Here is a 26,110-nt window from a genome sequence, read left to right on the forward strand (position 1 = left end):
ACCCAGACAGGACAGTCGTGTACCACCAGTCTGACATTTCCAAACACGCAGGCTTGATACTCGGTAAAAACTGGGTTTCCAGCGTGACTGGCAGACAAGCTGCTGTCGACCTGGGAAATGAGAGCACTTCTCCCGAGATAGCTCCAGATCAGGCTCGGCTGCTGACCGTCCTCAGAAAACCCATCTCTCTCATTCCCAAAGGCTACAATATTCACTGACCTAAAAAAAAAAAAAAAAAAAAGACAAAGCTGTGTTAACAAAGATGAAGGGCAGGGGTAAGAGGAAAGAAAAAAATCCCCTTAATCAAAACTAACATATTAATCCTTCCGAATCCTCTTCCCTCCCTGGATTTTAACACCCCCCGTAATCAACAGCAAAACACATACATGATCTCAAATCCAACAGCAGGATGAGAGCAAAGTGGAAAAGAAACCTGGAAACGCAGCTTGCATTACAAATCCCCAGCTGGGCTTTTTATTTGCGGGTGTCCACGTTCAGCCTGGCTGCTGCGACCTGCGGGGCTCCTGCCGCATTCCCTCGCCTGCGGCCAGGCTGGCTAACTGGGTGCCGGCTGCTCTGGGCGATGGACCGCAGCCGCACGCCGGAGCTGCAGCAGCGGCAGCAGCAGCAACAGCTGCAGCAGCAGCAGCAGCACCACCACCACCACCACCAAGCACCAGTAGCAGCAGCAGCACCAGCAGCACCAGTAGCAGCAGCACCAGCAGCACCAGTAGCAGCAGCAGCAGCAGCAGCAGCAGCAGCACCAGTAGCAGCAGCACCAGCAGCAGCAGCACCAGCACCAGTAGCAGCAGCAGCAGCACCAGTAGCAGCACCAGTAGCAGCAGCACCAGCAGCAGCGGCAGCCGCAGCAGCAGCAGCAGCCCCGGCACCGGTGGCTGCGTTACTCCGCGGCTGTCGGTGAACTCAAGGCGTGCGGCGGGCGGCCGGCCGCTCGGTCACGGCCATCGCATCCTGACGTCAGGAGCGCAGCACGCGCGCTGGGCAGAGCGAGCTGACGTTGCTGCAGAGCCAACACGGTGCCGCCGGGTCAGCAGAGGCGGGCGAAGGCGCTTGAGCAGGGCAGCGCCCGACCCTGCGTGGGGGCGGTTGCCGCCCCGCAGCAGAAGGACAACAGCAGGACGCCAGGTCGCTGCCACGCCGCCACGCACCGGAGGAGAGACCAGCACCGAGGGGCTGCCACAGCTGAAGGAGAGCCGTGGACCAAATCCTCTGTTACAGTATTTTTTTTAATGTAAATAGTATCTATTTTTTCAGTATTAGGCTGATAATTTCTTAAGTGCCATGTAGATTTTCTAGCGTTCGTGTGCTGTTTAAAGCACAGTTTTAAAAAAGGACGATCTCTAATTATAATAAACACAAATCTCTGGAACCAAATCCATTCTAAAATGGCATGTTATCTGTCAGATACCACCATAGGCATGAGAGTAAAAAAACAGAGTAAAAATATTTTAGGCACATTTAATGATAAACAAACACCCTTTATTATGTGAACACATGCTGCTGTTAATCCCACGGGCAAGAACTTGTTCAACACAGGTCTTGATACGATTATCCACAGAATAATTAACAGACCTTTGCCTGCAACAGTCCATATTCTGAGAAAGGTACTATTCCACTATGGGCAGATGTGGGAGACGACAACCAATGTCACTGCCAAAGTTTTATACCAAGTTTGTATTGATTGGCCAGGCCGTTTTTAAAAATCATAAGCATTACTAGCTGTTGTATGCTAAGGAGTCAAGTATTACTTTTTACATTTTTATTATAAATTCTGCAGGGCCTACGGAAAAGAAAACAGCAAACATAAACCAAACCAAAACAAACCATAAAACAAATTTTCCAAACCAATGGAAAATTTACCAACATTTTTGTTTCCCCATGTTTTATCACATTCCAGTTTCTTCCAACTTTTCAATCTCACTTTGCTTACAAAACTAAAAGACAAATGACATATGGAGGTCTTGGTCTTGTTCCCCCCCCCCCCCCCCGAGAAAAAGTTTGAATGCGTGTTCCTTAGGTGAGTTAAAAAAATGTAGGCAATCAAAGGAAGCCACTGTTTTTTCCCCCAGATGATTCTCAAGACTGTGATGTATCGTCTTCCACATCTAAATCCTCCAGTGTCCAAACACTGGATATATGAAGTTCATGTTGTGAGAGCCAACATACTCAGAGACATCACACTCTTTCAACTGTGTCTATTAATGTGCTTTTTAAAGGGCACTGAATATCCCCTAGAATCCTTACATTTGAACTTGTAGCGGTCAAGATGTTGAAAATGAGGAAAGCTTTAAGAGAAAAGTTTTTTATAACACTAGTGAACAAAACCTAACATAGCTAAATAATACATACATACATACACAGTTTTACACACATGCAAAAATATATATACACACACATATATATACATACATACACATACATATATATATTTACATACATATATATTACATACATTTACATATATATACACATACATACACATGCAGGCGTGCACACACATAGAGAGCTGTAACACCAGCTAAGACTGGGCTGGTAAATAAGGCAGCCCTAGTGAGAAGTGACCCAATTTACCCAGACTCCAATTAGCATAGCTTAGTCGTTGCTGCAGACCTAGCCCTGCTTCAGGGTGCGAAGGGCTGGGGTACCAAGAGACATGGAGGGTCGCAGAAAACACTTGTTTTCCTCTCACTCCTTCCTTGAACCACCTGGGAAACTAATTAGGACGGCAAGAAGCATTAATTCTGGCAAATTATGCAGATGGGGGATGTGGGATTCATCTTACCTGATGAACAGCACTTAAAGCTTACAGCACTAAAATACTGTGCTGTTTTAGTAACACTTCAGCAATCAGAAGGTTTAAAACAACATTTAAAAAGCAAGCATTACAATCGGATGAAAATGCTGCCTGTTCTTCTGTGAAAGTAGGTCCATAACCCCATTTTTGTCTGCATTGCTGAGGGACTGCGTAATACATTTCAAACAAACAAACAAAAAACAGTGAAGGCAATGAGTTCACTTTTGCAGGGTAATAAGCATCACGGACGGAGAAGTTGCTTGGCACCGCTACCTCAGATGCGTTCTGCGAGTTACGTGGGGACTGCAAGGGAAAGCCATAAAAGATTGTTTAACTGAGAGAAGAGGATTATAGAGGATTGCTTGACTGTTCCCTGTTAGGCAATCTGGATGTTGAATATCCTATGATCAGCAAACGTTTCAGCCAGCAGGCATTTGCCATTGCTGCTGACATACAAAGACAAAATTGCAGAAAAGGGAGTCTTTGGCAGGGTTCAGAGAACAATGGCATATTTGGTCTTGTGCATTTTACACTGGAACATTATTATTTTGTTTCAAATTGTTTCTGTTGAAGCTTTCCAGCAAGTATCTCAGATAAAGCAATGAAAACAAATACGCAGTCTTTGCTGACAAAAGAGTAATGATACTTTCCACGGGAAGGAGGTAACTGCAGCCAGGTCAAGCAGCAGGATTTTTTCCGCGTGGAAGCTGTAGCCTCACTTGCACTGATTCACATATGACTAACTGGCCCATATTTTCAGGACAGATCTAAGGCACTTGGATTCAAAGTTGTTGCCAAGCCCGCTTGTGAGCTGAGCCTGCACGCTGCACAGAGCTGCTCCTGATGTAACGAGCAGCTTTAGGTGCACGAGACACTACGTTGTTCTAGGAGAGGTTAAGTTCCAGGTTTTCTTTAAAGATCGAAGGTGACTCCAGATAACAGTAACGTGTTTTGGTGAATAGAGGTGTTTCCTCCTAATGTTGCAAAATATAACCTGACTTTATTGGTGCTCATCCACACTACAGAGATTGCTGCTGCAAGATCTGCCAGCCGGGACCTCCTGCACGGGCAAAGCATGGGCAAACAAAAGGAGTTTTTCTCTTGTGGTAGCCATCTGCCACATTCGAACCAACAAAAGCCGCCTGGGGGTGGGAAAGCAAGGAATGAATGGTGGGACAGAGCTAAGGACCACTAATACTTTTCAGTACAGCTATGCCAGAAAAATGGTGTAGGGTTGATCGAGCTTGGAAACACTTTTTTTTTCCCTCCCATGTGAATACTCGAGCCAATTTCAGAGATGGCACAGGCGCTCCTGGCCAGAGGTTACTGTCCCTCCAGCACAACAGATTTCACTGCTGACTGCTTTCCAGAGGTCACTGGTGAAGACATCAAGGAAAACCAGCACAAATCCCCAGGATTTTGTACCGAGTTGTGGAATCGCCATCCTTGGAGACATTCAAGGTTTCACTGGAAAAGTGCTTGCGCCATCTGAGCTCCTTAGGCATGCTTGGGGTGGAGGCTGGGGGAGGTGACCTCCAGAGGTCCCTTCTGAGCTGAACTACTCCCTGACTCCACAAATCCCCTCCCTCCCGGAGAGCAGCTGCTAAGCCCTGTCCTTCGCTTCCTCTTCTCACACCAGCTTTCAACCCAAAAAGCAACCTCCCGTCCAATCTTGTGGCAACTTACTTCCTTTACGAAGTTTAATAAGCTTTACAAAAAGCTTCTCAAAAGCTTTTTGAAAATGCAAGAGGATTATTATGCCCACACGACCCCCTTTATCGGCATACTTACCGCCCTTCCTCCAAATGCCGGTGGTGCAGGACTTCACCGGAGCCTCTCAACACCTTCCCAACAGACTGCGTTCACCTACGTGCCCCTTGATCTCATTCTCTGTCACGGACTGTGTCATCTCACCAGGAATGGCAGCCGGCCCCGTCGCTTCGGTGTTCCCCAGGCCCCGCTGAAGCAGTTTTTGAACATGCTGGCGGCCTCCGACGGCACCTCCAGTGACAGACAGACCCCAGACCCAGTTCTGTGGTTTCTTATCTGAGTTTCCGAGGAACGCTCTGGTAAATGTTGTCCATTCCTGGATACTTATTGACATCTACTTCGTCTGTTTTTTTTTCTAGTATTACTGTATCAGATCAAGTAACGTAATATCAGCCCAATACTGAATCAGAAATATGAAGGGGGTGGAAAATGATCTGATGGGAGGAGAAGGAGAAAGAAAAATTACACTTTTTCAATATAAACCAGATCCCGTTCGTAGCAGAACAGAGCTGTGAAAGCAACTACTGAGCTGTGGAAAGCTGCGAACACAGGAGGGTGAGCTGTGGATTACCAGAAGCCAGCCCTGCTGCTGCAGAAGTCCCGTGGAAGGACTGCCCGCCAGCGTGCTGCCTTCCCAAATCATGAGGAGGGGACCCATCCGCTGCCTACAGAGATGAAGGGCTGAAACAACACTACGTGCTGCAGAAGACACCCCGCTCACAGTGGGAAGAATCCCAGCTGTAGATGTACAGCTGCACCATGTAGTTCTCATGGCATTGTTTAACGAGTTATTAATTGCATTAGCACGCAAGTTAAAGGATTTAAAAGTATTTTATATGTTATTTCTGCTGTTTTAGAAACAGAAGCCATCGCCCCGAGGTGGGCACAGACCACCACGTCATGCAGAGGAGCACCATCCCCAGCCTGCCCTGGTTCTCCTGGCCGAGGCTTGTTGGCTTGGCCGGGTGCTGAGGCTGGGCTGCGGGGAGAGGGGCAGGGAGCAAGCACCAAGGGAGTGGGGAAGGGGCAGGTGCTCCCCAACGAAGAGGTGGGGAAGTTCTCTTCTGGGATGGCCCGGCCAGGGCTACGGATCAAACCGCTCCACAGGTCTCTGCTGCGGGGGTGGCCCCTTCCACAAGGTGCTTGGAGAGGCATGGGACCGCCTCGGCAGAAGATGCTGCCAAGTTTGGGGGCAGGGAAGGGATGGCCTATGATCAGCATGTTTTGAAAGTTCTGGGCTATTTTAATCCACTTTATGATCCCCTGGATAAGTGCTTAAGACCGAGTGACCCAGCAAGTGAATTCTACAGGGAGAAGTGCCTCAAAACTACTTAACATGTTCCTGCAGAAGCTCTGCCCTTTGCCCCCCCCAGTTTTGGTCAGTAATGTATAAAGTTTCTAGTTTTTCTTACTAAAAACATATTATAGGGTGCAGATAACATTCATTACATCAGGTAAATGAAAATGATCCAATAATGTCAGCTAAACATGTGAGTTAATGTACATTTTAAGAAGAGAAAATTAAAGAACAAAGATCATACCTAGATATACAAATATCTACCATATACGATATGCATAACAAAAATATCCATCTATCAAAGTTGTAAGTTCTCAATGAGTCACAAATAGAACTTCACCAGGAGTAAGCTTCCTGTTTAAGGTTACCTTCTAACTCTTTTTATACAACTGCACTTCTCCAGAATTAAAAGACAGAGCACATTGTTAATTAGCTTTCCTTATACAGACGTTAAAGATTTTCCAAGAGGTCATTGGATGGCCATGTCATATTTGAAAAATTGTTTTCGTTTCCAAAAATCCAAAGATCCAGTTCAGATCTAGGCTTTAAATTGGCTGTTTGTTTGTTTGTTTATCTTATTTCTGCTTTCTTATTTTCCCTTCCGTTATGGTTTCACAGCCATTTAATACTCCTTGTAGTTCTCACTAGTTCTCAGCCTCCTTTGCTGTCCATATACCTCTAACTACAGAAGCGTGTATCAAGGCAGCAAGAGAAAGGATGATCTGTGTGTGGAAACTGAATGTTTTCCATGGATTTGAATGTTGTCCTTACTGCCTTCACTATAATAGAAAATCACTTAATTTTAATCTCATAGCCTCTTGCATTCTTCTGCACTCTTATATTACTTTTTCCAAAACTGGAGCACACTTTCCAGAAGTATTTGGTTGCTCAGGAGCCTTTGCTGGGTGATAAACTATACATGTGATGTGAGAAATGGCACGTGATAAAAGGACATAAATGAAAATATCTTTATAAACAGATTTTTTTTAAGAGCAGAAGCCAGTAAATTACTATTTTCTTGCCTCAGATCCTGGGTATATAATGCATAGTCACAAAAGGGTTCCTGGTTTGGCTGTTGGAGTGTTATTGTGATCTCGCTACTGAACAGCCTATTTTTACAAAACTAATGGTAATTTACAATCGTCAAGTCTTTTCCACCATCATTCCACTATAGTCAAAGTTTTCTACTAAGGGCTGACAGACGGACAGGTATGGACAACATGACTCTCTAAGCGTTGTTTCCTCTGGAAATCAGGCTGGCAATCGCTCCCTCCGAGGAGGAAGGAGATGGAAATTTACAGCACTGTGTCGTTTTTTTATTTTCACAATAGCTTCTTGGATTTTTTTTTTGTTGTTGTTTCAGGGTTTTGGGGTTTTTTAATTTGAAGTCCACATCTGCTGTAAATGCCTCACCTCTGAAATCACTAAGGAGGACCAGGACATACTTGGTAAGTTTTCAAGTAAATAGGTTTCAATAAAAAGCTGGCATTTCTGAATGCCAGCTCTCCAAACTGAAACGGAAACCTTGACTTAGTTCATAAATCAGTATTGTACTTTTAGCTTTACTTTCTCTAAGTTGAGGTAACTAAAAGTAACCACAAATTACCTTGAACTTGTTGTTGGTCTAGAGTTTGCACAGATATAAACTGACTGATTAGCACTAGATGTTTTGTGGTAACTAGGTTCAGTGTTTATTGCTTTATTAATAGTATTGTAGTTGCAAGAAAAATGAGGCCAAAAGGCCAGACTGGTCAGCATGAGAGATGGTTTGCTCAGAAACAATCAAAATAGATTAGCATTAAGGGCCTAAAACTTTCATATTGCAAAAAAAAGACCAAGAAGAGGAATTTTCCTGTATTATAAAAATATACTATTCTTGATACTGCAGAAAAACTAAAAAATTGCCCAACAATTTGAAAAAGGAGCTGGCAAGCAATTGCAAAGACGGTTGAGCTGGATGAAAAGAGCACACATACATCTGGTTTGTTTTCCACTTAGTGTCTACGAAAGTCTAGCAAACATTGCAATCAGTAACTTGCCTAAGCTTCCTTTTTTACTTCTTGTATTTTCTTTTTCTTGCCAGGTGTGCTGCTTTTTGATGGCAGTAGATGCATTATAAATTTCCATCCACTTCTCTTCGGTTAAACTCATAGTAAAACATCATGCTTTGTTAATATAAAAGAATGTGATTTTTTTGAATTTCATAAACCTTTTTTCCTCCTTTCTTAATGTTAACTTTATTGAATCGTAAGACAGAACAAAATTGGTATTGTTTTCAAAAATCATGTTCATAGCCTGCTAACAATGACATTTCACTTCCCAGTTTAAAACTGAAGACATAAGCAGCATATGACAAATACTATAAATTTTAGTGTGGCAAAGGCCCTGTTTTTGCCTTACTTTCACCTCAGAGGCACTGGATAAGTCTCCAAACAATTAAGTTGCTCTGACATTCTTACAAGATAAGTATAAGCAGTGAATACTTCTAAAAGATAACATTTCAGGCACACATTTGACATGTTGTTTTCTTCTCTGAAAACATTTACGAAAAAAATCAGGCTTTTTCTGCAAGAAAAGATTTGGCAGTTCTTGGGTTAGGTTTTTTTTTTCCTTGTATTTGAATCATCAGTAATCTTCAGTTTTCTACAGTGAAGAGTCTTAAATTACTTTGTGATTTTCAGTTACGTATTTGGCAGCAGCTTAAGCCATAGTCTTGAGTGTAGATTCGTATCTCCAGAAATCTGGCCAGGGTTGCCTAACAATGCTTTTTCGCCTAACAAAAATAGGAAAGTAGGGCATGATGTTCGAAAAAGACCAAGCAGAGCAAAACATTTGGGAGCAAGGTAAAACAAAGTGGAAAACAAGCTATAAAGAACAAAATCAATTGTGTTTTGTCTTTAATAGCAACAGTGGTTTTCTATAAGCTTCTAGGTTTATAGACTTTCCCACGTATTTTACAAACAGTAATTTACTCAACATCCCTACAGACAGTTTTATTTTCTTTTTTGGTTTACTTTTGAAAAAATGTGTTCTGCTGGGACAGAATATTCTGGTTTTACACTTAGTTTCCCCCTCTGAAAGCCAATGCTCACTGTTTGCAATGATTTATGCAGCTTGTACTTATTAACAAAAGTCTTTTCAAGTGAGTTTAAAACAAAATAATATACAGCATTATGTCTAAACCAAAAATAACTCATGCTTTAAGTCTAGGAGTGGAGTTACTTAATGGCTGGACTTACCTCTTATTTCCTATTCACTACATGAAAACAGGAAAATATAAAAGAAAAAATATAAATGGAACTTATTTGAAAAGCTTCAGTCTTTTGGTCTATTCTCTATCAGTCAAAACATTTGTACTAATTTAAAATTGAGCTGTCAGCAAAGTAATGAGTTAGTATATAGAAATATTTTATGTGATACATTTCTACAGATTGCTAAATGGGATTTAATTAACTGAGTTTTAATCTTATTTTGATACATCCATGGTTTAATGCATACTTCTCTGCTAGAGAACCTGTTGTTTTAGAATCCAGTCTTATTTATTTAATTCCTGACCAAGAGAACCTTCAATAGCCAGTCCGTAAGAGCAACAAATCTGATAATATCATCCACAAAATTTTTGAACTCTCTAAAAAATAATTAGTTCAAGCCAGATATATACTACAGAAACCTCAGACGCAGTGAGAGCAGGCTCTTCAAAAATCTTATCCACCTTCTTGCGACCCCTGGAGCATATATGGTAAATGCCTATCCAGTAGATACATCACAGTATAAACATCTCCTCAGAAGCTCCAGAATTTCTAAACTAAAAAGGAATTAACTTTTTACAAGTGAGTGATCAAGACATACGCTCATGGTGAGAAATGAACATTTTATGATTTTGAAGTTTTGAATTCTCCTGACAGTATTCTGCATCCATCTGAAATTGTGGCTCACTTTTAATATATATTATACAAGACGCAGTTTGTTAACCTGAATTTGCAGTTTCATACTTGACCACTGAAGACGGGGATAGCTCAGCAACAGAAAAAACAACTTTCTGAAGGAGTTAATGAAGAAAACTTAAAAGAAAATGGATAGTGCAATATTTTGCCTGTGATTACATAGCGTTTTTTGCAAGGATGAAGAATAGCTCTTCATTGTTAGCTTCATGAAAACCGCTTCCCTCGTTTGGGATGGTAAATCTTCTGGCCTCATTATTGCAGGTGATGGCCATGCACAAGTAAACTTTGAGCACCGCTGGGGAGATGGAGGTCCAGTCCTCCGTTTTATAAATGGGTTTATAGAAACAGTACCAGGCTCCCAGCTCTCCCACTGCAAGTGGAAGGTGCCTTAGGTTAGCTCCATGCCAATGAATCTCAGAAATTTTATCAACGTCACCTAATTCTCTTGGTGTTCCAAACCCTCCCAAGATGCGGTGCAAGGGGAGGGGGGAGCAGACCTCAGCCCTTGCTGCTGCAGGTGAACGGCAGGACGTGTTTTAAAACTGGGGGTTGTGCCCTGCTGCCGCCTTACGGTCTGTACGGAAATTTTGAAATGGAATTTTATGAAGGAAGGATTTTACTGAAGAAGTATCAGAACGCCAACCCCTATTCCCTAGCAAACATTGAGAGTGTTGCTATGGTTATATATAGAATGTATACATTAACTCAACAAGCTAGGGACTTAAATCCAAAGACTTCTCATTTATATCGATCTCTAACCTGGTATCAGGCAGACTTCGAAGGCTAATGAAGAATGCCTCTCATTCCTAACTCCCAATCTTTCGATTCTTCGTCCTCTGTCTCATTTCAGTTGCCATGTACGCTCTGATGGTAAGACCACAGTTTTTGTTATCAATAAAAGAGATTCTCCCCCCTAGCCTGAAGAATCTGGACTCATTATTTAACAGTTTGAGGAAAAGACTTATACATGTGTGGTCCCATTGCGTAACCTGGACTTTCGGAACTGGATGTATAGATAAGGCACCTAAATAAACAACACGTATCTGATGTTGAACAAGTACCTGCCGATAATGATGATGTCAGCTAAAAGTCTGCCTGAAGTAAGGGATGTAAGATCACAAATGTAAGTCATCTCATTACAAGTTGTCCTGGTTCCAGCTGGGACAGGGTTAACTTTCTTCCCAGCAGCCTGGGGGGTGTGCTGTGTTTTGGGTTCGGTGTGAAAGGAGCGTTGATGGCCCATTGATGCTTTGGCTGTTGCTGGGTGATGCTTGCACCGGGAGGGGGGAGCACAGCCGGGGTGGTGGACCCAGCTGGCCAATGGGGTATTCTATACCATGTGACGTCATGCTCAGTATAAAAACCAGGGGTGTGGGGGGGCTCGCCCCCCCGTTCGTGACACGCGGTCGGCGGTCGGTGAGCGGTTGCGTTGTGCATTGCCTGCTTTGTGTATTCTGTTACTGTTGTTGTTCTCACTGTTATTATTACTGTTCTACTTAGTTTTATTTCAATTATTAAACTGTTTTTATCTCAACCCGGGAGCTTTCCTACTTGTGCCCTCCCAATTCTCTCCCCCATCCCACCGGGGGGGGGTGATCGAGCGGCTGCGTGGCGTTTATTTTTGCTGGCTGGGGTTAAACCACGACACAAGTACTAAGGATGCTCAAAATTAATAAGGTATTGTATTAATCTAGTATACTGAAAGGAAATAACAAAGTGTAAAAATACCACACCTAGCTCTTTTATCCTCAGTATTTGCTTTTAACAAGCTTAAAGAAAATCTCTGAACTATACTGCATGATAGTTACTGAAATACAAATTCTCAGACCTTCAAACAGGTTCTGCATTGTTTGTTTTTAGCGAATGGATTTGATTGCCATTTATTAGCTCTGAAACATCTTGCATTGTCCAGAGGTGAACCTATGCCCGATTTCTTTCTTGACACCATCTGCCAGAAAATAGACCATAATTATCATTTCATCTAGAAAGACTTTATAAAGTCCTACAGCTAATCTTGGTGGCTTTGGACCAGTAGTATCAGATGGAAATTGGAACTGGAAATCACGAGTCAGACAGCTGGTTAGGATGTAATGCAACCAGCTAGAGGAACGACAGGATTGTCCGAGGCGTCCTGAATATACCTTGAATGACACTCCGTATGTTTTAGAAGGAGGGCCTCTTACATCATACCACAAATGATAGCAAAACTCTTTTTTTAAACTAATGTCTGATTATTAAGCATAATGGCAAAAATGAGCATTAAGAATACAGTAATTAACATTATTATTGCAAAATGCAAGTGGAAAAGTTAATTATAAGAAAGGGGAACAGCAGAGCAATGTTAAAATGCTATCTGGCTTTTAAATAGATCTTGTGCTGTTATTTCTTGTTCATTTGTTTTCAATACTAATTTAGGCCTTACCAGATTTTCTCCAAACTTTCTCGTTCTACTAGAATCAACTAATGTACATTTGCCTGTTCTTATTGTCCTTTTTTTTTTCTTTTGGCCACACCACCCTGTACACCCACAGTTGTATATTTTCAAGTAAGTTTTTTAAAATAAAAGCTTAATTACTTGAGCACATTAAAGACACCTTGCTGACGGAATTCAATTTCTTTAGAGGCTATATGCTCCACAGTCGTTAACTGTACACTAGTTGTTCATCCTACGCCTTGATTAAGGTCTGCTGGGTTTCCAGCCAGGAGACAGCAGCTCCGGGCGCCCCGGGCAGGCGGGCTCTCCAGCAAAGCCGCGCTGCGCCTGCGACCCCCGACGTGGTCTCTCTCCCTTGCCCCCAGACCTCCAGCTGGAGTTCCATCCCTCGCTACAAGAAGGACATGGAGGTGCTGGAGCGTGTCCAGAGGAGGGCAACGAAGCTGGTGAAGGGCCTGGAGCACAAGTCTGATGGGGAGCGGCTGAGGGAACTGGGGGTGTTTAGCCTGGAGAAGAGGAGGCTGAGGGGAGACCTCATCGCGCTCTACAACTCCCTGAAAGGAGGTTGTAGCGAGGTGGGGGTCGGTCTCTTCTCCCAAGTAACAGCGACAGGACGAGAGGAAATGGCCTGAAGTTGCGCCAGGGGAGGTTTAGACTGGACATTAGGAGAAATTTCTTTACTGAAAGAGTGGTCAGGCCTTGGAACAGGCTGCCCAGGGAAGGGGTGGAGTCACCACCCCTGGAGGTGTTTAAAAGACGTGTAGATGTAGTGCTTAGGGACATGGTTTAGAGGGCATGGGGGGGTTGGGTTGGTGGTTGGACTCGATGATCTTAGAGGTCTTTTCCAACCTTAATGATTCTGTGATTCTACCCCTGTGGCACTTGCACCAGAGGAGCGCGGGGATGGCGTGATGCTGAACTCAGGTCCCAAGAAACCGCGACTGGTCCCAACAGGGCTTGGGAGATGCTCAGAGGTCAGAAGACACCTGGGACATCACTCAGTGCTGTAGCTCCCATTTAGCAACCTGGGTCTCCATGAACATTTATCTTCCACCCTCTCCTGTTTTCTGTAGTGTTTTAATTCTCTTGTTACATTCCAGATTAAGAGGAAACGAGGATGTAGAGTCTCAAATCCATTACCAAGTTTGGGATAGCAACTATGACCGTGATAGCATTAAAATGTTCTTGTCTCAAAACTTCGCAGTATGCTGTCACTTACAGCTTGAGTGAATGAGTTCATTACAGATGTGAAAAATTTCTAGTTACTCTTAAAGAATTTTTTGCTTGCTAGAATTCTTAAATAAATTTAGGCAAGTCACTTGAAACAAATTTTAATGGCCAAAGACTAACCTTACATTTCTCATTTTCCTGACACTTTATGCTATGATTCATTTAAGTACAGAGTGCTTACCTGAAATCACTGAAGAAAGCTGTTGTTTCACATAAAAGAGCTGTATGTTATCATGTACTCAGAAAAAAATCCCACAGGTTTTCAGTATCTCATTTCAGAGATATGGGACTAGACCCAAAGTTAACAAGCACTGTTTATGTTAATTTTTGCTCACTTGCCAGGAGTAATGGGGATCATTATCCTTTGATCTTGCTAGAAAATTGTGGTAAGTTTTTCAGTGAAAACTTGCATATTACAGTGGTACAGTTTGAGACATACATACACAGAGCAATTAAGGTAAAACAAAGCTCAACAGTCAGAGAATATTTAACACATAAGTAAAGAAGCGAACTAGTGGACATCAGGTCTTTCATCCTGCAAAATAGTATATGAGCCTGTGTCTTTATTCACCTAATGAATTTTGCTAAACTTGCCTTTGCATCAGTGAGCACTAATTAGGCAGCAGCAAGAGAGTCCCGTATCTTGGTATGTGAACTTTCTGTAAAAATCTCCTAGTCTTTTTATCACTCCAGAAGTTTTGCCCCTAACTTCAAGGCTGTCATGGTTTTGCATTTGGAAAAAGGTGGTGTGAGACACGACTCCTCTACTGCATCACGCCAGGAGAGGATGAACTGTGCATGTTAATGTGTTGGGATTCTAACACAGCGCCGGCTGTGCTTCACAGCCAAATGAAGGCAACATTTCAAAACATATTGCTAAGTCATGCCCTCATAAAAAAGCACTGATTTTCAGCTGCTACAATACCCCTAAATTATAAGGCTTGTATTTGTCTCTGGAACCTGGATTATTGAACTCTGAAAAGGATGAACATCTGAATGAATAAGTGGTCTCGCAGCTACCTCATTTGCCATTCACCATGTGCTATAGCTTAGCAGCTAGAGCTCTATTGCAGAGAAGGTTTGTGTAATATGCATATATATACATAACCATGTATCTTAGCTCCTCTTAATCCAAATTAAAAGAAACCTGTGACTAGGTACCATTCCCAGGTACCATGCAGCGTTGTGCCAAGACCCCACCCCAGCAGAGTAAGCATCAGGCATGCCCCACGTTCAGCAGGACAGGACACAGCGACCGTCAGTTCTCAGACGTCTACGCTGTGAAGTGCCGCTGGGTGTGCTGGGTTCGGCTGGGGTAGAGTTAATTTTCTCCACAGTAGCTAGTATGGGGCTACGTTTTGGATTTGTGCTGGAAACAGTGTTGATAACCCAGGGATGTTTTCGTTCCTGCTGAGCAGTGCGTACACAGCGCCAAGGCCTTTTCTGCTCCTCACCCCACCAGCGAGAGGCTGGGGGGGCACAAGGAGCTGGGAGGGGACACGGCTGGGACAGCTGACCCCAACTGACCAATGGGGTATCCCAGACCATATGGCGTCATGCTCAGCACATAAAGGTGGGGGAAGGTTGCTGGGGGGGCTGCTGCTCGGGGTCTGGCTGGGCATCGGTCAGTTAGTGGCGAGCAATTGTTTTCATTTGCATCACTTGCTTTTCTTGGGTCTTTTTTCTCTCCCTTTGTTATTTTCCTTTTCATTACAATTTATTATTATTATCATCATCATCATAATTGTCATTATTTTTATTTTATTTCAATTATTATACTGTTTTTATCTCAACCCATGAGTTTTCTGACTTTTACCCTTCCAATTCTCTCCCCCATCCCACTGTGGGGGGACTGAGCAAGTGGCTGTGTGGGGCTTAGTTACTGGCTGGGGTTAAACCCTGACACGGGGTTAAAAAAGATCTTGCAAAGAGTGAGGGCTGCTTGTTTTGGAAACTCAGTTCCTCCCCTTTGAAATAAGCACCTGAAGCTTGCTGGCTGTCGGGCACTTTGCCCTCCATTGTTCCATTTCCCTGGCTGCAAGGAAGCTTGGAGATGGGTGATATGTGAAAGACCTTGACAGCGATTTCGTTAGTGTTATTCATTCTTTTCTAATCTTTGCTCCTGAGGTATAGAGACGACGTTGCAGAAGCCTAAACACCAGGAGTTTGTCAGGGTCCCACGGTGAAGTTGCACTTTTTATTTCACCTGGAACAACTCTGGCCAAACGAACTGATATTCTCACTGTCACTCCTCCCACCCGCAGCTCCTTTATAAAGGGTCTTGGAGGGTCCTGCGGGAAGCCCGTCCTCCTCTGTAGTCGACCTGGTGACCGATGCCCAGCTGCCCCGCGGCAGGTCCACAGGCAGCACCGCCGCAGGACCCCGCCTCCACGCAGCCGTCAACGGCTGAGCGAAGTCATCCGCGAACGGGCACAGACCATCCAGGTGCATTTCCAGATTTTGCTGGCAACCCCCGAAGCATTGCAGCTATAGCCGGCACCATTTCTCACGGGTGTATGGATGTCGTTGGTAGGAACGAACCTGTCCGTGCAGGGAGACACTGTCCCCTCGGGTCCTGACCGCGGCTCGGGGGTGAGCTCTGCAGAGCCAGGGAGGGCTCGGGAGCTTTCTGGCAAGCAGCCTTGTACATGTAAGCAGGGGCTAAATATGTCATTGCTTAAGTAATGGAAAAGCTAGTCGTCACTGTTAAAGAGCATAACTGCTGCCCTTTGCAAGGGGCAGCAACTACAAGCTGTGTTGATTATGAAATCTCAGGAAGGGGATTTAGAACAGCTCTGGGTTTGTCTCTTTTGAAGTTAAAAAGACAAGACATCAGGTTTATTATGTTTGGCCCAAAGGAACTTCTGGATTCCTTCTTGTTTCCATCTTGCAATGGAGAGATATGGGGCGAGTGTTTGGGTAAATGCCAAAAACATGTTTTGTATTATTTTTGTTTCATTTTCATACTTACACTTTTTTTTCTAGAGAAATACTCATCTATACCAAAACTAAGTAACATTTCAAATGTTAATTTCTGCTTCAGTTTCACAGCTATGAAGAACGGATAATATTATTCACCAAGGAACTGACTGATAACATTTGAAAATGCAGGCTATATGAGGCAATATTATTCACTTACTGTATTTTACTGCTATGAATGTTTTTGGAAAGGATTCTTCCATTCTGCACAGCAAAGAAAAAATTTGTAAAAGATGTCCATAGAAATGAACAGATAATTACCATTAAAGCTTGTGTTGTCCAAATTATGGAAGCAAAGCCCATTGGGGTAAGAGATCAACACAGAAGTAGCACACATTTTTAAAGGCCAGTATGATTTCTCCACATAGTTATATATATATAAAACTGATATATATATATAGTTATCAGTTATTAAAAAAGCAATGGAAAAAATAACCAGGAGTACAACATTACATAAAATCATACAATCATAGAACAGTTTGGGTTGGAAGGGACCTTTAATGTCACCTAGTCCACCCCCCCCTGCAGTGGGCAGGGACACCTTCAACTCGATCAGGTTGCTCAGAGCCCCGTCCGACCTGACCTGGAATGTTCCCAGGGATGGGGCATCGACCACCTCTCTGGGCAACCTGGGCCAGGGTTTCACCACCCCCATTGTAAAACATTTCTTCCTTCTACCTAGTCTAAATCTCCCCTCTTTTAGTTTAAAACCATTAAAACCAGTACCCCCGAGTCCTTCTCGGCAGGGCTGCTCTCCATCCCTTCATCCCCCAGCCTGTGCTGATACCGGGGGTTGCCCCGACCCAGGGGCAGGACCCTGCACTTGCCCTGGCACATGAATTTAGTTAACATCAAGCCTCCTTTCTGCTTAGCATATGCTAGAGTAGCCAAACTGATAATGACAATTCACGTGAACACCTGCATCTCCAAACTGATGTCAAGCTTCAGGTTTTCTTTCGGTGGTGAGCCTCATGAAAAATACCATGAGCACTGCAAGGTGACACAGCCTCCCGGGCACTGCTATTCATCCTGAACAGCAATTGCTTTTCAAATTCAGATGATGGTGCTGGTTCCTTGGGTGCTGAGCCAGTATGGTGCCAGGAACACTGCAAGTCCATATAACCCCTATAGGGGAAGGCCACCACTGCTGCTCTTCTGTGCTTTCCTGGGCCAAACTGCAGCTACAGAAGTATGTAATTTTCCTTGGAGCTATCTGTGCCAAATAAGCATGCAATTTTTTCAGGATAAAAAGGATAATACTTTTTACTTGAAGGAGGATATAGCTATCTGTCTTGGATGTTAATTGAAATCAAGGCAGGACATTTGCAAGCAGAGGTAATATCTCCTATTAAACAACTCATATATAAACATAAATAAATCAGAAAAGCCTTCAGGCACTACAGCCCTACTTCAGTGTGCCTAAAAGCTTTAGTCCTTTTTCCAGTTACAGTGGCTGGCTTAATAAAAAGATACTACCCTTATCTGTAATATCTGTGTTGTCTGGGTCCTAAGTTAATCACAGCCCCAGCAAAATACCAAGAGCACATGGAAAGCCACAAAGGAAATAATTTAATTTGTCCATCAACTCATAATCTGAGGAATTAAATTAATTATAACTCTTTTTTTTAAATGAGATAACATACATTTTACCGTAAGTTTCATATAGGATAATTATTTCTGGAGTAGTCTTTCCTTCACAAGCCTTGGATTCCTAACTACTACAGTTTGCAACAACAAAGCATACTTCTCAAACACCTCTTTTAGCAAAACAATCCTGCTGTTCAAGCACCACAGTGCTTGTCAGGGCTCTCTCTTCGTCTCACAGAAGAGTCATTAATGGGCTAATCAGGATATCTGCATCAATTTCTCAGTTTGTGTACCTAGAAGCAAAGCTGGCATTTTCACTTTTAGCCTAGTTCAGTAATTTATAGATGTCAGATGTTGAGAACTGTGCTTACTCTTCATTCAAGTAAAAAATTCCACTTAAAATCAGTAGGTTTGCATGAATAAATTCCACAAAAAAAACGTTTGCTGGACAGAGTTCAAGGAACTGACCCAACCCAGCACACCCCCTTAAGCCTCACCTCCTCCCGCACCCCCGCCCCTCAGCACGGTGCCGGGCTAGCCGCTTGCGGAGGTGGCTGGACTTGCTGGCCCGGCAGAAAACCACTGGCCCCGGCTGCCTCAGATGCGGCGGGGGGGACCCGCGGCGGGACCGGCTCTCCCACCGCAGGGCAGCGAGGGGCAGTCTCCCCGCACACGGCCAGGGGCTGAAGGACCCCTCCAGCGGTATTATTTCCATTCCCCACCCCTGCGTCCCCCAGCAACTTCGGAAGCAGCTGCCAAGCCAGGCGGGCAGAGGGACGGGGCGCTGGGGAATGGGCGAGCGCTGGCTCCCGCAGCCCGTCTTTGTACGATCAGCAGGGAAGAACGTGAATTACTTCTCCTGATCATATCGGAAAGAGCAGGTGCAAACCTCAGACCTGATTTCATTCCAAAATTAAGCATGAAATTAGGAACCGTACAGTGCTATTGAAACGGGCTTCAACTGTGAAAGGTTGGTTTTAAAATTGTTTTCCTACAGACTAGACATTTTTCCCTGCCTGGTGTGATCTCCTGTCCTGCAAAGACTGCTTTTTATGGGGTACATTCATGAGCTTCCCAATCCTGACTTTATAACACGTTTTACATTGAAGCTGTCCTTTTTTTCACGTGCAGCACAAAGTGAAGTCAAAGGGACATTGCAGAACAAGGCACTACATGCAGAAGGAAAACATACAGCATCCAGCCTTACAGTTAATATTGTCTAATTAAGGCTTATGTTGCACCTACACCAGGTCAAGGCTCAAGCTGCAGTTCAAACTACTACAGCCATAGTTTTCACTTGTCTTTCTTGAAAAGATGCCTCCATGATAGGATAAATATAACTTGTTTATTCTGTTCAAGCTGCTTGTGAAAGCAGCTTACAGAGCCTGAATGTCTCACAGAGTCATCATGAAAATTTTCAAGCCAAAGCACAAAATATATTTCTCTGTTCTTTGCCTGGCTGATTAATGATGGGAAAACAGATGGTGTTTGCTCATTTGTCAAATTAAACTAAACCCCCAAAACTATCACCAACAAAACACTCCTCCTGATGATTTGGAGGGTGGATCTTAACATTGCTCTCATTAACACATCTCTCCAGGAAGCTCTAATTATCCAGCCGGTGACTTTTTGGTCTCTTGCCCGCAACTACTCATTCCTTCTGTCTCTTCACGGCCCCTTAAATGCCATCTCAGCCCCACTGCCTTAACTTAACCACTCCTCGTCTCCCTCCTTACCCTGCTATTAGTCTCTAATTGCAAACAGCCACATCCCAGCCGTCCTCCACCCCCACCAGCAGTTCCCTGGATGGCTCCTGGTCCCCCACCCTGCTTCAGCCCCCTTGCCCCCCAAAGTGCCTTTTGCTGCCTTTGCCAGTCTTTCCCACTGGAGTGTCCTTCCCCCATGCGAACCCACCCGTCCTAACACTCCTCACTCCTCACCCAGCTCCGGCGCCTGCCGTCCCCGCTCCCCCATCACATCCAAGACCCCCTGTGTTCCCCCTCCATCCCAACGTGCCAATCTCCTGACGGGCTGCTTTTCAGGATAACCCCCGCATCTTCCATGTCTTCACACGAAATGCCATATAACTAGAGACCTAGAAAGCCCTGGCAGGACAGAAGAGTCAGAAATGTCCAACTCTGGAACATTAAATGGTTACAGTATTTTCAGATCAGGTGCATATTCTAGCACTTCAAATCTCAGACAAATAAAACAGAATAGTGCAATATATTTTTTTACAGCTAGCAACTTTAACATGCCATAAGTTTTGTTCTTCGCTGTCAAAAAATCAAAACCCAAGAAAAAAAGGAAAGGGAAAATCTATGAGGCAGCCAACTCTCCCTTCTTCGTTTACAGCCACAAGAGTTCTGTGATCAACAAGAAAATCGAGAGGAAAGCAAACTAACTGACAAACTTTAGACATTAAATTAATGCGATCTCCCTGAGAATAAGAACATGTTTAAAGTAAAAGCAAGAACAACTTAAAAGCTTGCAGATAGTTACTATGCTTGAGAAGTACTGAAGAAAAGAGACTTATCTAAGCCTGATTTCATATGATTAACAGTAAACATATGATTAAACACTTTGCTGGATTTAAGCCAGAAAATTCAATTCTGCAAAAGCCTGAGCACTCTTCCACTAATATTAACATGTTCATGAAACTTTCAAGTAAAACTTCCTATTGCTAACATTCTACTAAATGTCATACAGGCAACAGCATATTACTCATAATTGGTACGTTCTTATACTGAACTCCATTAATTTAAATTGACAATTTCTGTTAATGCAGTACTTTAAAAAAAAGGCAATAAAAATACTATCCAAGCAATCACATGAGTGGCTGCAGGTATATCTGAATACTTCTCTTTCCTACGATCCAGGAAGGACAAGACATCAATGCTTAAGTTTGATCGCAGGTGCAGGTAGTTGGGTGAGGAGGGAGGGGGGAGCAACTCTCCATCCCCCTCTGCGCCACCCGAAGGGACGTGAGCTCCAGGCCCCTTGGAGTATCAGCTGTGTCACCTCCCCAGCTGCCTTGCCTTCCTGCCATATACCCTGTGGCTGCAAGCGGAGTGAGAAAGAGAAGGTTATACGTTGCTTTACCAACCAACCAACAAACCAACCAAAAAAACCCACAGAACTGGTCAGTAAATAACAGCATGTTCTAGCAGATGATCAAGATGTGACTCATCCGACAGAAGGCAGGCTTTTGCATCTGATCTCGTTGGCACTGGCTGGACAGAGGTCAGCGAGAGGAGGAGGAGAAGAGCATTTCTGTGCTGTAGTTCTTCTAAAATACAAAACTGAAACAGCTCAGCTCAACAGCACCTTGAAAGTACCACTTCTCCCTATCAACCACAAAAACAAGGTAAGGAGGCATGATCAGAGGTGGACATCTAAATTTAAATGCGGTGAAATAAATTGATTGTGTGCTTTGCTTTTTTCATTGTTATCACTCGAGCAGAGATGTTTTCCTCTGATACTTCCCTATGCCTCACTACTTTTAAATACATTTATGTGAACAATGGTGTTGACACAGACCTACTTATCCTTGCTTATATTAAAAGCAAGACAACCCACTGCATGCACGAGAGAAACTTACAGACCAGGCCACTTCAAACTGAACCCGGTTACGACCGAACGTTGCAAACAGCCAACAAATCACCCAAAATGCACCCCAAATTGCTGCAGCCATGCAGTTGCAGCCATGCAAGAGGATGCCAAGCATTCGCACAGTACCTCTGTACTGCGGACCCGCGGGCTGGGCAGGAGAACCCTCCGTGTCGCAGAGCCCAGCCCGCCCCGCAGGCAGCACAGCGGGGAGGGAGACTTTCTCAGAGGGGTTATCGGGGCAAAGCTGGTACTATGCAGTGAACGCACAAAGACAAACCCAACTTTTGGCTCTAAACTGAAAGCACATTTTTTCAAAGGAATGTATTAAAATGTATTTACAATAAATAAAAACAAACAAACAAGAGCCACTACATTATGGATCGGGGTTTTATACCCAACAGGATCAGGAAGAACAAGCTATACATGACAAATGCTTGTCCCATTATTTGATGAACTACTAAAAGGAGTTCAATGAGAAGGAAAATAAATACTTCTATGCAATCACGGTAGTAATATACACAAATAGGCATAAAGAAGGTCACTAAAATATGCTCAAGTTTTGTAGTTCTCTTTGTGGCACTTAATAAACATCCAGAGATTGCTCACATATCTAAAAAGTTAAAAACTTCCATGTCATTTATACCGAAGGCATTATAAGTATAAACAGTTAAGTATATAAACATAACCTTTACACCTAACTATTTACCTTAAACTACGTAATGTGTTTTATAAGTAGTAATATACTACATACCCTCCTAAAAATTAAAACAGTTCTAGCAAAATGAGGTTTCTAAAATATCAAATATTATGAAGCACTCTGCTGTAAGTAAGTCTTTTTGAAATACAAGTGCAAAAAAAACCATAGGCACAAGATCAGTCACATTCCTGACAATGCAGAGCTTCTTATCTTACTAAATTCTACATTTCAATGCTTTAACATAACATCATTAACACTAGAATTTAATCTGGAGACAATCTTTATGGCCACAGTACATTTTTATTTCACGACAATGGTTCTTCGTTGGTGCATTCACCAGGATTCTGCTTTCTGGCCACAACTTACTCTGCTGCTGGTGAGTTGCTTTGTTTTTCCATAGCTAAATCACCCCTATTTTTGTACTTATCAGCAAAATAATCGGAGTCAAAGCTTACAGACAAATCTGGAGGACTCACATAAACGTTTCCATTGTCAATTGTGACTTTATGAATCCTTTGTTTGACTCCTTTTGATTGCCACTGTGGTGTTGGTGATGGCTCCAAAGGGTTTATTCCTTCATATAATCCTTCTCCTGTTTCCAAAGTAATTTTATACTTGTGCCAAGGACAAATAATACATGCTTGACCATTGATATCCTGCAAAGAAGAAGAAGAAAAAATAGCAACTCATTGGCTTCTGATTCTTCTCCTGGAAGAATCTCTAGGCCAAAAGACATGCCTGCTGATTTGGCTGTATAGCTGTAAGCTATTTTACATATATATCCATTTCTTTCTATATTATGTGCGGATAAAAGTATTCAAAAAAATGCGTTAGAGATTTTAAATGACTCTATGCCCCTACAGTATTTTTATTTTGCTTACATACCTCTATTTCTCCAAGACATAAAGGGCCTCCTTCATCTGAAACATGGTAGAAGAGAGTATTAATTTATGCAGCAGATTTTATGCTTAATTGTTGCAACATTGAGATCATATGTGCAAATATCTTACGGTAGCAGCGAGAGTCCATAGCATGAAATTTCCCTTCATGGTAGAAAACAACAACTTCTCTGCCATTGACTTTGGCTGTTAATCTTTGGGACCTCTTTATGTCGTCTTCTTTGCCAATTAATATAAGACCATCTGGCTCCGTTTCAACTGTTCCTGTGCTTGAGCTGCACAAATCCACATCCTTAAAACACAAAAAAATTAAAAAAGCCACCTTATGAAACAGTTTTTGTTTGAATTTCCACATGCAGAATGGGTGTCTCGGTCCCGGAGAAAACCCCCACCCATTTAACACGTGAAGTGAAAGGAGCAGAAGTTTTAGTAAAAGACTATCAACACGCACACGAAGCAAAGCACATGGCTTTGGTGATAATGTTTGGCCAACGTGTTCACTAACAGAACGAGGGACTACGAAAACCAGCTGTTGCAAACCTGATACCTGAGGCTAAGGCAAGATAAATTCTAAATCACTATTCATTTACTCTGCACTTCAATCACCATATCCCTGGGAAAGCAACATGCAAAAAAATACAAGGATGCTACATGTAAAATACTATACTCTTTAGCTATGCAATGGGTAAACAGCAGCATTTACATGTTAATCCAATACTCTTTAAATAATATGCTGGCTAGAAACACAAACTGATGTAAGTTGATAAAAAAATGAAAATATCATCTACAAAAGGGAAAAAAATTCTTTATTCAGAAGCTGTATTCAACCTGGGCTTTTTAGCAAATGTGTCTGCCTTTCCCTTCTTCCTCTTACATATTTTAAACATCCAATAGCCTCTCCCTCTTGCAGCAGAGGACATAAGTAGTTTTATCACAAAACCTGCCTTCCTATTACATTTGCCACTGTGTTCCAGTTCCCTCCGAATACCCAGTGCAACCATACAGCCCTCGCTTCCTCTAAAAAGTCAGGCTAAAAACCAGTCTTTGTACGTGCCAAGGCCAAAGGGCAGCTGCGGGCGGGGGCATCCCGCTGCAGAGGGGTGCAGGGCCACGAAGAGCAGCGCGGCAGCAAGCCACACCATACCTTAGGTCCACGCCAGATCGCAACGGAGATGAGAAAGCAGATGAAGAAATGGAGGCTCAGAATAATGAGGTCCAGCATTGCCTCTCTTCGCTCTGCCTGTCGCAACTGTCCTGCCTTGTTCACATACGTAACGGCGTGTGTCGCAGCCCCTCTTTACGTGCAGCGGGGCCGGCCCCTATAGCACCAGAGGCGGGATGTATGGAGGCTCAGCACGGCAGGAGCCAGCTCTGCCAGGACTGATAAGGAGCGGGGACGCGCTGGGGCTGGCCTGATAACAGAAGAAGAGACCTCAGGGTTCCTCCTGCCGCCTTCCTCCCCGTCAGCCCGTGCCAACACCGCCTCCTCCAAGCGGGACGTGCCGAACCAAAACCCTGCGCGGAGTCACGCGTTACGTTACGTGTTTATTCAGGATCACCAACTGCGTGTTTCCTAACAAACCGTTACACGGGGAAGACTGGTGTAAATAATAGTGTGGCGCTTTCAAGGCCAGTTGTTGTCTGATTTGCACACGATCAACCATAAGGACCGACTCTCTGCTTTCCAGTTTACAGGAACGTCCACCCAGTCTTACCTGGAAGGTGAAACTGTCAGACTCACAGGACCATCCAATAAGGCATTCACGCCTATTTTCTTTAGAAAAGAAGCATAGTGTTTAGCAAACTAACCACAAGAACTGGAGTAGGAAATTCCCAATTTTTTGCTATCACCTTTTGGCCAACTCTGTGTATAAACTTCCCAAATCGGCCAAAATCTTAAAATGCCTGTAGTTAGAAACACTCTTATAAAGACACCTCTAAAAAATTGTATATCTATATACATACACATACAGAGATACAGACGCACACACACACACACACACACATATATATATGTATGTGCAGACCAGTATTAAGATAACACTTGGCACCAAGTTCATTTAATGATGACATTTCTACAGTCAGCCTGGGTTTTGTATGCATAAATTATCCAGGCACCCCAGCCTGAAACCTGGCTTCGCCTGTCAGCACGTTGTGGACCCTACATGGCCCAGCTGGCATAGGCAATCAATAGCCAACAGTTTCATTTTACCATCAAGACTTCCACGCTTATCTACAACTAACTGCAGATTAAGAACTGCCTTGGCACGTCTGGTCCGCCAGAAGAAAGCCCTCGAGGCAACGTATAGTTGTTAATACGCTAATGGGTTTGTTAAACGTATGGTGGCAAAAGACTTTGTTCCCTTAGAAAATGAGCACAGCTAAGGACTCCTCATCATGAAAGACCTGTAACTAGACCCTCTTACTGCAGGCCTACTGTTGGCCACTTTCTCATCCGTGAAGTGGACATGTACCTGCAAAGTACGAAGAGAAAATGAGAGATTTCAAGCTAGAGCAGTCCAGGAGGCACTGAAAGCCCCAAAGGAGGCAGCAGTTTCTTGCCCAGAGGAGTTCCCTGAATTTGGGACAGGACCCAGCATAAGGGAAGGGCAACAGACCTCCAAGGGGGTTTTCACCGAACATGACCTTCTCCTCTTCCACCTCACCCCCAGCTTCCTGCCACCTGGACAGTGCGAATGAAGACCTGCTTTCTCCTCCCTTTTTTTAAACAGCACAGCCACAGGCGTTAAGCCTGGATCAGGGGATAGCTGAGCTGGTGAGAGTCACCTGCCTATCAAAAGCATGTTAAAATGGCAATTTGTCTGCCTGCCCTCTCACAGTGCCTT

General features: G+C 43.5%; 2 protein-coding genes across 6 annotated transcripts in view; both read right to left on the reverse strand.

Annotated features, from left to right (window-relative positions):
* The window catches only part of RHOBTB3 (Rho related BTB domain containing 3), a 53,565-nt gene extending 30,648 nt beyond the window's left edge, over positions 1-22,917 (reverse strand). Inside the window, exons 1-2 of the mRNA XM_075137287.1 lie at positions 22,842-22,917; positions 3-219 (exon numbers count right to left, since the gene is read on the reverse strand). Of these exons, the coding sequence (XP_074993388.1) occupies positions 3-219; positions 22,842-22,855 (231 nt within the window). The 5' untranslated portion in view covers positions 22,856-22,917. The remainder of the gene's footprint in view (positions 1-2; positions 220-22,841) is intronic.
* Positions 175-24,718, reverse strand: RFESD (Rieske Fe-S domain containing). 5 transcript variants are annotated; one of them, XM_075137292.1, is made up of 5 exons: positions 24,409-24,718; positions 23,376-23,556; positions 23,251-23,285; positions 22,842-23,021; positions 175-219 (listed from the first exon to the last, which is right to left on the reverse strand). In XM_075137292.1, the coding sequence occupies exons 1-5, from the start codon at positions 24,484-24,486 to the stop codon at positions 190-192; spliced, it is 504 nt and encodes a 167-aa protein (XP_074993393.1). In that variant the 5' UTR covers positions 24,487-24,718; the 3' UTR covers positions 175-189. The 5 variants fall into 5 exon arrangements, with proteins under 5 accessions (XP_074993393.1, XP_074993394.1, XP_074993389.1 ...); XM_075137293.1 differs by lacking the exon at positions 175-219 and adding an exon at positions 8,623-8,655; XM_075137288.1 differs by lacking the exon at positions 175-219 and adding an exon at positions 17,338-17,682.
* Positions 24,719-26,110: the final 1,392 nt, after the last annotated feature.

This window comes from Calonectris borealis, chromosome Z (assembly GCF_964195595.1).
Source record: "Calonectris borealis chromosome Z, bCalBor7.hap1.2, whole genome shotgun sequence".
Taxonomy (NCBI): Eukaryota; Metazoa; Chordata; class Aves; order Procellariiformes; family Procellariidae; genus Calonectris; species Calonectris borealis.